At 38.1% G+C, this 13,320-nt stretch overlaps 2 protein-coding genes across 2 annotated transcripts; both read right to left on the reverse strand.

Moving 5' to 3' along the window:
- Positions 1-10,071: 10,071 nt before the first annotated feature.
- Positions 10,072-11,035, reverse strand: LOC116047029 (trace amine-associated receptor 1-like). The gene is made up of 3 exons (XM_036004823.1): positions 11,015-11,035; positions 10,746-10,929; positions 10,072-10,673 (listed from the first exon to the last, which is right to left on the reverse strand). Exons 1-3 carry the CDS (start codon positions 11,033-11,035, stop codon positions 10,072-10,074), a joined length of 807 nt encoding a protein of 268 aa, XP_035860716.1.
- A 184-nt stretch (positions 11,036-11,219) lies between these two features.
- On the reverse strand, positions 11,220-12,221 carry LOC116047028 (trace amine-associated receptor 1-like). The gene has a single exon (XM_031295513.1). It carries the CDS (start codon positions 12,219-12,221, stop codon positions 11,220-11,222), a length of 1,002 nt encoding a protein of 333 aa, XP_031151373.1.
- Between the last annotated feature and the right edge of the window lie 1,099 nt (positions 12,222-13,320).

The raw sequence follows: 13,320 nt of genomic DNA on the forward strand, positions 1-13,320 counted from the left end.
GCATTCTTTTGGAAAATGCACCCACTGAACTTGTGAAAAGGTATATTTTTCATTGCATGGCACTAAACGAATTATTTGGAACTGCTGCCACAGGCTTGAACTAAAGTTATGGTAACACTTTACGGTAAGGGTACATGAATTATGAATTCATGCATGAATTCATTCATGATTTGTGCGTTACTTTATTCCTTTATATCTTATGAATCATCAGGAATTGACATGAGTTCATAGCCTCTCATTCATGACCTCATGTATGAACACATCAACTAAAGCATTAGGTAAGGTGGGTACATCATTATGCACAAGTTGTGTTCAAATCAGAATTTGCGCAGTGATGACCACATTTTTTTGCAGAAAAATAAATAATCATGATCGTGCTTAATAAATCATAATTCATAATGATGTGCCCACGTACCTAATGCTTTAGTTGTGTTGTTCATGTATGAGGTCACAAATGACAGAATATGAACTCATGTCAGTGATTCATGGGATATTAAGGATTGCAGTAATACATAAATAATGAATTACATAATGCATAATAATACATACATCAATTAATTCATGCATGAATTCATGATAATTCATGTACCCTTACCGTAAAGTGTTACCAGTGTTATTCTAACCAACAACACAGACACACACACACACATACACACACACACACACACACGTAATCTCATTTGATAGAGCAGATAGCTTCCCTATTGGAAACATTCATTCCGTATATTTGTTAGAGGAGTGAATTTGCTCAAGAATAAATTTGTTGGCTGAAAGCCTACTGTGAAATTGCACACAGGTGTCAGCAAAATTGGCCCATGTGACGAGTAGCGCCTTTAAGATGGGAATGGTCATGCGGTTCCTCTCGTCAGTCCATGTTTTGTTCATGAGCGACAAAATCCGCTCAACGGGAGCATTTGTGCCCGGTAGACACATGGCGAAATGACAAAGGAGACCTACATTTAAAAGCAACACTAGAGAACTTTTCCTGCTTCCGTCCCCCTACAGGTTGGAAGCGGAATTGTCCATTACAGTAGGTACATTATGCAAGTTTGCCAGATCGGGTGGCGTGAGCTGTAGTTCCAATGAGATAACCTGTAGGGGGACCGAAGTTGGAAAAGTTCTCTAGTGTTGCTTTAAGTCTATGGCATCGCTGTGTCCATTTCTTTCACTGGCTATGGTTAAAACGAGACAGATAAGAAGAGGCATTGCATCAATGTTTACCAATATACATTGTAACGCTGGCTGCACAGATTATGCAGATGCCAACCGCTACGATTGACTGACACACACACACACACATTGTTAAAATCATATGCTGGACGCTTTATTAGTCTTTCTACATGGGTTTAGTTAATGATCAGGCTATAATAAGACCACGTCAACTATGTAATAACTGACAACTGGGACTATTTCATGGTGGTTGGTGTAAACCGGGACATTTTAGCGTCCCGACAGGCTTTTGTCGGGACTCGGGACACGCAACTCAAAATCGGGATTGTCCTGATCAAATCGGGACGTCTGCTCACCCTAATGAAGGGGAATGCAAGAAACAGTTACAGAATCTAAACTATATTTATTGTGCAAATTGCATAGCAGTAAAAATAAAGATATATCAAGTAATTACACATACCAACAACTTTAACATTGCTTTCTTTCCAAAACAAAATAGTTGTAAGATAGTTGGGTAAACACTACTTTGGCCACAGCTTCAATGTTGTTTGAATAATGTTAGCTAGTTTGGTGGAAGTATTTCTGCGAGGCAAGACATCTTAACTCTAGTGTTTTAATCATTGCTCTGAACCTGTCTTTCTCAACAACCTGTAGCGGGACCGTAGGTGGATTGTTTTTGCGTTAATATAATAATGTTGCTCCGCTACATGCTTGAGGCAGTGATGGAGTACTCGAGTCCTGAACTCGGACTCAAGTCCGACTCGAGTCTCTATTCTCTGGACTCGAGTCCGACTCGAGAATCTATTGTCTGGACTCATGACTTGACTTGGACTCGCGGACTGAGGACTCAAGACTCGACTCGGACTCGAGGATATATATAACGAGACTCGACTCTGACTCAAATGAAGTTTCTGACTTAATAGGTTATAAAAATGTTATATTTAGATGTTACACTTTTTCCTTTTTCCTCACAGCCACACATACGCTTCTCAGTCTTTTAGTGCATGATTTGCGGGCAGATTCTTTTCCCTTTTGTGGTGGTTAAATGGCTGTGTTATAATAACAAAAGGTCTGCACTAGCATTCAGACAATTTTGCTCATGATGCCCATTCAATTTGCCAGTGTATGCCTATATGCCTTTTGTGTTCACACAGCCATCTAATCTAGGGTGACCAGACGTCCCCGGTTTTGGTGACCTGTCCCGGGCTGGAGCTGTCCCCGGAAATGTCCCCGGTTTTCACTGTGACTGACGGACCCGAAATTGGAATGAAAGAAAGAAAACATTGACCAAATGTATAGTCGTGCACCCTACACACGCAGGCTCAAGACAGCCAGAGCAAGCGCTGCTCAGAGATGTAGAATGCCCATATTTTACGATGCTAAAATTACTGTTTATTTACATAGTAATACATAGTCTGGTGGGTTTAGGGAACGCAATTTTGCGGACTTTTTATGTTTAAAAAAAGTACCTTATTCTTTAACAGAAAGGCCGACCTACTTAGAAATCCTTTCCATAATGTTGTCAGACACTTAGAATATTAATCTGAGCCTGTCAGTGGCAAAACGAGCACTTTTATGAACGTAAATACAAGCTGGACAATTGACGTTCTATTAACTTACATTGTAGCTTGTTTCGCCGTTGCCGACTGCAGCAATCTCGTTTAATACTGGACCAATGTCAAAGGAAAATATTTTCTCAACAGTTTTAATTGTATCTGATACTCAATGAGCTGTTGCAGAAACAAGCCCAGCCTGAAGCAATAAAGCAAAAGCTGTCAGATAAATGTAGTGCAGTAAACATTACAACATTTCCCTCTGAGGTGTAGTAGAGTACAAGTATGAAGTAGCAGCAGGGGCGATTCTAGGATCAGACCTTTAGGGGGGCTCAGCCCCTAATGAGAATCTGACACGGATATAGTGCATGCAAAAGTGTTAACCCCCTTACTGTGACAAATGGTTTGCGAGAAAATTAACATTGAACTTACATGAAATGTTATCATATTTGCATTCTGCATAAATCTCTGCACACCCATTACTCTCTGTGAAATATCTCACAAACTCTTTACTCAACACATGCATTGGTACAACAAGCGGTTCCCGGGTAATCCGGTTTTGAAATTGCAACAAAATTTCTACATGGTCTCCAACTTTGGGCACAAATTATAATGTATTCTCAAACTATTTATGTCAGCACAGACATTTTTGTAAATTGCTTAGCCAGTGTATCCCACCATAATTTATAGTGCCAGATTCCAGACAATCCCACTTACTTATATACAGTCACGTGAAAAAATTAAGACACCCCATTAAGTATTCAGTTATTCATTAAGAAATGTTCACATATTGATGTCTAATATTGTTTTATTTATCTCTGGAAAAGAAAGTGATCTAATTGCAGTTAAACAGCAAAAAATAACATTGTTTTTCTCATTAAACAAAAGACATCAACATAAATGCATATTCTAACTGAGAAAAAAGTTAGGACACCCTACCCTAATACCTAGTGTTACCCCCTTTGGCTGAAATAACTTCAGTGAGACGTGTCTTGTAACCCTCTACCAGTCTCTGCCATCGGTCTGAGGAACGTTTGCCCCACTCCTCAATGCAGAATGTTTTAACCTGTGTGATGTTTGAGGAGTTTCTTGCACGTACAGCCCGTTTCAAGTCACCCCACAGCATCTCAAATGGATTAAGATCTGTACTTTGACTGGGCCATTCCAGGACTCTCCATTTCTTAGTTTTCAGCCAGTCCTTGGTGGATTTACAGGTATGTTTAGGGTCATTGTCATGTTGCAGGGTCCAGTTCTGCTTCAGCTTTAATTTTCTTACAGATGGTCTCACGTGTTGCTCAAGCACCCTCTGATACACTGTAGAATTCATGATGGTGAGCTGGCCAGGTCCTGCTGCAGCAAAGCATCCTCAAACCATGACACTTCCACCTCCATGCTTCACAGTTAGTATGAGGTTCTTTTCCTGGAACGCTGTATTCGGTGTGTGCCAAACATGTCCTCTGTTCTGGTGTCCAAATAATTCAATTTTAGACTCATCTGTCCAAAGAACATTATTCCAGAAGTCCTGTTCTTTGTCTATGTTCTCTCTGGCAAACTTCAGTCTGGCCTTAGTGTTTCTCTTGGAGAGTAAAGGTTTCCTCCTTGCACACCTCCCGTGAAGATTAAACTTGTGCAGTCTCTTTCTGATTGTAGAGGAATGCACTTTCACATCAACAGTCGCCAGAGCCTGCTGTAGGTCCCGTGATGACATTTTAGGGGTTTTGGAGACTTCTTTTAGCATCTTTCGGTCTGCTCTCTGGGTGAACTTGCTTGGACGGCCAGACCTGGGCATGTTGGCTGTTGTTTTGAATGTCCTCCACTTGTACACTATTTTCCGGACAGTGGAATGGCTGATTTCAAACTCTTTTGAGATCTTTTTAAATCCCTTACCAAACTCATAAGCTGCAACAATCTTCTTTCTGAAGGCCTCAGACAGGTCTTTCGATCTCACCATGGTGTTCACTCTCACCTCAACAGTCAGGCGCACACCAAACTGAATGTCTGAGGTTTAAATAGGGCAAGCCTCCTTTAAAATGCTGAGTAACAATGTTCTAATCATGTGCACCTGATGTGATACACCTGTGTGTGATTTCAGCCATTTTAAGTGGGACAAAATGTGGGGGTGTCCTAATTTATTCCTCACCAGAAATAGCATGTTTATTTTATTACATTTTACAGAAAGTTTTAAAAAGTATTTTCTTCAGTTTTACTTGTTTAGTTATATTACTTGAATCTCTCAGTATTGTTAAAATTGATATTAAATATCCATATGTCTGTTTTCATAGGGTGTCCTAATTTTTTCACATGACTGTACATCCCACTTACAAATATGAATATATATTTCTACTGGTATGCTTCCTAGTGACATTAATGCAAAAATATGAAAAAAAAAAAACTATTCCACCTGTGTGTGCATGGTTACAAATCTGAAGTGCAAAATAGTTCAGGCTACAGCACAAATATTTCCATCCATAGATAAGAATAATCAAGTCTAACCTCTGAATTTCTTTTCAAAGTGCACCAGATTGATGCATTTATTGCAGCTACAGGTCTAGTGAGGGGCATTGTCCCCGTTTTAAGTTTTACAAAGATAAAAAACATTACCTGTTTTGGAGGTACACTTCTGAGCTGAAAATGTCCCTGGATTTTGTCTCAGAAATCTGGTCACCTTAGGCTAAGGTTAACATTAATTGCAAGAGAAGAGTTAAAACAGCCGATCACTAATAAACATATCATGTCTTACCTTTGTGTCAGTGGTCTGCAGATCCATGCTGTGTACAACATCCATTTGTTCTACAGGTTATCACTTTGATATGTTATAGTCCATGGCACTAGCAACCTGGAATGGTGTGTTATACTGTATGCAGGCTAAAATTACTTGCTCTTCTATGATACTTCATCTCATCCCAGACAAAGAGTAGTTAGCTAGCTAGCTAGCTAGCTATAGTAGGTATAGATATGATCATACGATGCCTCATTCCCTGTCCATGCCAAGTTGTCAGCTCATTTGAAAAATTAAAAAAAAAAACTACAGAGGGGACATCTACCCTCACGACATTCTTTAAAAAAAGAAGCGTGATATCCAATAAAAATGAAACAGGACAAAATCAATGGAGTCAACTCTCTTTAGTCAACTGTCTGACTAGCCCATTGATACGCCGCTGTAGAATTGGATCTTTTTTAAAAAAAAATGTTGTACTCTTGGTCCCATGGGAGGGTGTATGGGGAGGGAGAAGCGGAGGGCACCAATGTGGGATGTCCCGAGTTTGTTTGTATATGTATGTATGCTCATTTCTGTATATTAAAAACACCTAAAATAAAGTTATATATAAAAAAAAGTCAATATGCCTGGAGGATACTCCGAAACATGTATTTACCCTTCAAAAAAATGTACATCAATGAACATGATGACTCTGGCGTGAATATCGCCCTCCACAATCTGCGAAATTAATATTTTGTTGTGTTTTCTAGTAAATTAAGTACCCTAAATTTTAGATTAGGTGTTGGTCATTCTCAACACCTTTCTATCCCCACCTTTCTGTACTGCAGTACTCCCTCATAATGGATGGAACCCAGGACATCAGTTGAACGGAGCAGATCTCCATCTGCCTCTGCTATGTTGACAAAGACCTGGAGCCAAGGGAGGAGTTTGTGGGGATGTACGGGGCCTCTTCCACAATGTGCTGCTCCGCCCTAAACTCCCACTCTCGGGTCTTCGTGGCCAAACATATGACGGCGCGGCAAACATGTCGGCACACTGCTGGTCAGTAGAGGGTGACACAGGAATCAATTGTTGCTCCCATCCCATCCCGAGCCCACGAAAATACTCCCATTATATTCCGATCACGTGACTGGCCCCCCCAAAAAAACTCCCGAATCCCGTCCCGCTCCTGTTTCATTCCCTATGTTGTCTAAAGTTATCAGACTCTGTTGGGACTCTGTTGGGACTCTGTTGGGACTCTGTTGCGGACTCTGTCGTGGACACGCGCTTCACACCGCAAGCAGGCTCGCGCGCCACCCGGCGGAAAAGAGAGAAAGAAAAAGAGACGTTGTCCGTCGCTGTCTGGAGGATAACTAGCAAGTTGATATTGCGTGTGTGCGTTTGGTTAATCGCAGTCAAATCACTGCGGTTGATTTAGGCTACACTATACATGCATTACCTGCAGGCCTAGGCGATTTCATTACGTAATTCCTAACGGAGATCTTCTCACACTCAAAACACACATTTCTCCGTCCCGCTCCCGCCCGCTCCCATTAATTTCTATGCTCTATTCCGTCCCTATCACGTTAACAACAGTGAAATTGACTCCCGTACCGAGTCCCGAAAAATTGTCACCCTCTACTGGTTAGTAGAAGGAACTACGCAGGAACACCAAAAGCATGAGGAAGCGCGGGTTAATATGTTTATTGATACTCGGATCTCTACACAACTGTGTGAGTCGATTGACTTCAACAAGTAAAAGCCACTTTACTCAAACCGTAGTTCAAAACACCTGTTCATGTATGTCTTCTTTAGTCTATTGGCTATTTAGTTTTTTCCTGGCACACGTCACTTGCACATTTTGCACTTACTGCAGCATTTGTGTAGAATGTTTACATATTTGTGCTCATCATATGAACATTTTATGTATTGGTCTTATTGTTGTTTACGTTGTGAATACATATTTCTAGAACTGTATGATGTTTTTGTTGAGTTCATTACAATATTTTTTCTGACCTATTTGAATCTTGCCCCTGACAAATAACCCATATTACAAAAAAACACTAAAACTAATAAAAGCTAAACTAAAACTAAGCATTTTCAATAAATAAACTAGCAAACCCACTTTAAAAACTAATTAAAACTAAACTGAATTTGAAAACAAAAAGTCAAAACGAAATAAAAATAAAAACTATAATAACCTTGGTGAGAAAGGTTATTAGAAAGGGGTACACTTATTCACCTCAATTCACTCGCAGAGTAGGCTACTTTGGCCGTAACGCTCTCGTACGCGTAATACGGTATGTGAAACATTCATATCATATGGGGAAATTAATACAGGTAGCCTATAGACTATAAACCGGTATATCGCCCAGCACTGCTTTAGTCAGTGTTTTTACTGTTTTAAATCACCACATCAGCTTATTTTGGAGAGGAGGAGACCTCTGCAGATAACTTGGCTCCCGGTAAAAACCTCCTGAACCTCTGAGTCTTAAGTTAGTAGAGAAAAAAGGTGAGCAAACTTTAGCAGCAGCCCCTCCACTGACGAGTCAAACAGCTTCAGAGAAACATAGATTTTTAAACGTGAAACTGCTTTATTCATTTCATCTTCATTTTTATTATTTATCTCGAACAATCAACAATGTTGCAAAAAAAAAGTCAAAAATGTCTCCCTCATTAAACATTGCGTGTATGTTACATGGTAAATTATTTTCGTTAACTTTAAACATAAATTGTGCAGTTTTAAATGTAACAATGTCCATAAATGTCAGCAAATGTGAATTAAAAAACAGATGATTACTGTGCTCATAATACCCGGTGTGATTTATTATCCTAATTGCTCTTGTTTAAGGAATAAAGGAAGAGTAAAGGATAAACAGTTTCGGGCCTAAAACTGACCCCTGTGGAACCCCACAGGAAATACTAAGGCTTACTGACCGGTGATTACCCATTTGAACAAACGGAGTCCTGTTTTCAATATAGTTTTTAATCCAATTATAGGCCACACCTCTGATGCCATACCTTTCCATTTTTTTTAACAGGATTTCATGATCAATGAAAATCCCCAGTGCATAGTTTTTATTTTCAATACAATTTGTTAATCTTTCTACTAACTCAATTAGTGCCATAGACGTTGATCTACCGGATCTAAATCCATACTGACTGTCCATGAGTAAATAGTTTTTATCAATGATATTATCTAGCCTTTTGAAAAATAGTTTTTTAAGTATTTTTGAGAACTGAGAAAGCAAGGATATCGGTCTATAGTTATTGAAAATATGTGAGTCACCAGATTTATACAATGGGATGACTTTAGCTACTTTAATCTTGTCAGGAAATACTCTGTTTTAAATTATACATTATATATATGTTAGTGGGTCTGCAATCCCATTTATTACTTTTTTTACAAGAGACATATCAGTGGCATCACAATCTTTTGAAGTTGTATTCATACTTTTACTTACAATCTCTTGTTTTGTTTTCGGAACTGTAGAAAACAAAGAAATTATCTTTGTTTTCTACAGTTCCGAAAACAAATGAGTATGGGTTTTTATCCACATGGTCCATCACATAGTATTTCATCCCTGTGTACTTTATATCTTTGGCCAGTTTAGGGCCCACATTAACAAAGAAATTGTTGAATCTGTCAACCACCTCATTCATATTTGTCAACGTCATGTCACTGTCCTTGAAGTTTTCCGGATAATTCAATTTATTAAGTCCTTTTGTAATAATAGTGTTTATTGTTTTCCATATTGCTTTCATATTTGTTATTCTCTAGTAAGTTATTATAATAATCCTTCTTACATGCCCTCATTATGTTAGTTAATTAGTTTTTATATTTCTTATATTTTAACTCAGATTATTTCGTTCTATATTTTATAATTTGGTGTTGTAAGTGGTTTAAATTACAGAGTCAGTTTGTTTTGGAGGAGAACTCTGCAGATAATTCAGATCCAGGTAAAAACCTACTGAATGTCTGGGCCATTAGTTATAAGAGAAAAAGGTGAGCAAACTTTAGCAGCAGCCAAACCTATTCCCTTAGCGACATAGTGTACGTTTAACAGTGTCAGCAAATATTTACCGTTGACAGGACTACAAAAAGCTACTAAACCGTTAGTGTCACTGAAAACACTCAATTATTGGTGTTGAAGATATGTTTGTATATGTTACCGCAATACCTCAACTTACTACAATTTAACTGATAACAGCATCAATAAAGTCATCATCATAGCAACACAACGGAAAAATCACAATCCAACATGATCAAACAGGCACAGGTTACAAATAAACTTTCAACTTACTAAAATGTATAGTCACTATACAACTAACTAAACTATGTTTCTTTAATGTGGCTTTTCTTTTTATAAAAGCTTCTAAATATTTTTAATCTTGGGTGTTTGATATATATGTAATTTTTGCTTAAATTAATCCACCTTATTTTGCCGAAGTAAACTGGTTTCTCATTATTTGTTGGAAAATTTATTTGAAACACAATGATTGTGTAAGTATTTTCATCATGTTTGCATACATATGCAATTTAAGTAGAATGTAAGCCTATAGATTAGTGATGTTATATGACAGAGTGTAAAGACAATTATCTTCATTGTGCAAACTATTATCGTAGGCTAGTTCAGTCATTTATTTAATTCAAGACAGTTTAGAATTAGTATAATCACCATTAAATATTTTCCCAGAAATGATCATTCTAAAAGCTGATCTGAACCAGCTGTAAAAGAAAGCATAAATGAAGGGATTGAGCATGGAGTTTGACAATGTATGCCAGTTAAGTATTTCAATCACAGGAACTGGCACTGAGTCATTACTGAAAGGAAAAACAGTGGTACAAAGAAAGTAAGGAGTCCAACATAAAAGAAAGACTCCTAAAATGATAGCCAGAGTTTTGATAGCCATTCTCTCATTCTTACTGACAGTTGCTCCAGACTTTTTGCTCTGACAGGTTGTGTTCTGGATGCTGCGTGCCTGTTTCTGTGCAGCAAGGAAAATCTTTAGGTAGATACAGAGCATTATGATCACTGGGAGGTAAAATGATAAAATAGGTCCAATAGTGTTTGCAATGAGAACATCAATCAAACACATTTCCTCACATTTTTCATTGTTTAATCCAGCAATTATGATGCTTATTCCAATTAGAAGAGAGACCCCCCAGCAAACCAGAATCATGATCACAAGAACACAATAGTTGATTTTAGTTCTATAGGTCAGAGGCTGACACACTGCATAATATCTGTCAATGGAAATACAACACAGGTGCAGAATAGAAGTTGTGCTCAGTGTTATATCAAAACTGCTTCGTACTTTGCAAAATAAACCTTCATCATACAGACATGAGCTAAGTGAGAATGCCATGCTGAAAGGAAAGACTATGATCCCAACAAGCAGGTCAGCCACAGCAAGAGAGAGAATAAGGTAGTTAGTAGGAGTGTGGAGCTGTTGGAAATAAAATACGGAGATTATAACAAGAAAGTTTCCACATATGGAAGGGGTCTTTGTCAGTATGAAATTAAAGTTATCTATTTCATAGCAGGGATGTATATGTAATTTTTGCTTAAATGAATCCACCTTATTTTGCCGAAGTAAACTGGTTTCTCATTATTTGTTGGAAAATTTATTTGAAACACAATGATTGTGTAAGTATTTTCATCATGTTTGCATACATATGCAATTTTAAGTAGAATGTAGGCCTATAGATTAGTGATGTTATATGACAGAGTGTAAAGACAATTATCTTCATTGTGCAAACTATTATCGTAGACTAGTTCAGTTATTTATTCAACTTAAGACAGTTTAGAATTAGTATAATCACCATTAAATATTTTCCCAGAAATGATCATTCTAAAAGCTGATCTGAACCAGCTGTAAAAGAAAGCATAAATAAAGGGATTGAGCATGGAGTTTGACAGTGTAAGCCAGTTAAGTGTTTCAATCACAGGAACTGGCACTGAGTCATTACTGAAAGGCAAAACAGTGATACAAAGAAAGAAAGGAGTCCAACATAAAAGAAAGACTCCTAAAACGATAGCCAGAGTTTTGGTAGCCTTTCTCTCATTCTTACTGACAGTTGCTCCAGACTTTTTGCTCTGACAGGTTGTGTTCTGGATGCTGCGTGCCTGTTTCTGTGCAGCAAGGTAAATCTTTAGGTAGATACAGAGCATTATGATCACTGGGAGGTAAAATGATAAAATAGGTCCAATAGTGTTTGCCATGAGAACATCAATCAAACACCTTTCCTCACATTTTTCATTGTTTAATCCAGCAATTATGATGCTTATTCCAATTAGAAGAGAGACCCCCCAGCTAACCAGAATCATGATCACAACAACACAATGGTTTATTTTAGTTCTATAGGTCAGAGGCTGACACACTGCATAATATCTGTCAATAGAAATACAACATAAGTGCAGAATAGAAGCTGTGCTCAGTGTTATATCAAAACTACCTCGTACTTTGCAAAATAAACCTTCATCATACAGACATGAGCTAAGTGAGAATGCCATGCTGAAAGGAAAGACTATGATCCCAACAAGCAGGTCAGCCACAGCCAGAGAGAGAATAAGGTAGTTAGTAGGAGTGTGGAGCTGTTGGAAATAAAATACAGAGATTATAACAAGAAAGTTTCCACATATTGTGATAACAGACAACAACATTAGGAAAAAATATAATAATACACATATAATGGAAGGGGTCTTTGTCAGTATGAAATTAAAGTTATCTATTTCATAGCAGGGATGTATGGCAGTCACAATGCTAGTCCTGTTGAAAGTGACTTCTGGTTCCATGTTTTAGGGTTCCTACAATTCAATACAATTCATATCATTAGCAATATGCAAAACTTTGCATTAAAAAAAAACATAAAATTTTTTTTTTTTATATCATAGCCTACCTGTTACACCAGCAAGACCGTGTCCATGGATCAGTCCTGATGGGTGTTCTTGGTTCTTGGTTACCTGTACCTTCCTCCGTGGGTGCTCACGGGCGCATGTCCTTTAAAAAAAAAAAGTAGTCAAAAAATGTTTGCATTTCAGAACCTTAGTAAATGGACAGCGGCCGACACGAACACACGCGCCTATTGACTCGATAATAATCTTTCACTTCAGGACAACGCCACTTCTCACAAATACAGATAGGATTGGAGATGAACACGTAATCGTGATCAGCTTCATGGTAAATTAAGAATCAATTCCACCTGTCTAGTAGCCTAATCACACTATGATAGATACTCCACTTAGCACCAACTGGCAGTCTGGCACTGAGTGCTCAATATGTTCAGTGGGTGCTAGAGCTGCGGAGCACCCATGGTATCGGCGCCTGTGGTGCAGAATCTTTATACTTATCAACATCTATCTCATCACCATAAGTGTTGTCCAATCAGGAATGGGAAACTGTGTCCTGTGGGTGTGTGTGTGTGTGTGTGTGTGTGTGTGTGTGTGTGTGTGTATGGACTTTTTAGTTTTTTTGGTATGCCACAATACAATTTAATATGTTAAGTTATCTCAGGAAGGCCTGCAACAATTATTAAATAATAATCTATCCTATTTTTATTTTTTTTTACATTTTCGCGGTTATTTTGTTTAACCGCAATTAAAGCATTCAAGATTTTTTTAATGAGATAGGTCACACTTTTTTTTTGATCCATCAAACGCGTTTAATACCCGCATGCACGCTGTAGCGTCACAGAACGGAGGACGTCCCGCCCGCAGTTTCAAGTCAAGTCAACTTTCGAATGTGTACAATCCACCAAAAAACCTTTATACATGTTTTAGTAATGTCAGTCTATTGTGTTTAATCTACAAAATCCTGAGTTGATTGAACTATTTGATAACCAGACAATTAAAACCATGTGAATGGCAAAACAAGCACTTCTGGTGGACGTAAATT

Source organism: Sander lucioperca, chromosome 9 (assembly GCF_008315115.2).
Source record: "Sander lucioperca isolate FBNREF2018 chromosome 9, SLUC_FBN_1.2, whole genome shotgun sequence".
In the NCBI taxonomy this organism is placed as follows: Eukaryota; Metazoa; Chordata; class Actinopteri; order Perciformes; family Percidae; genus Sander; species Sander lucioperca.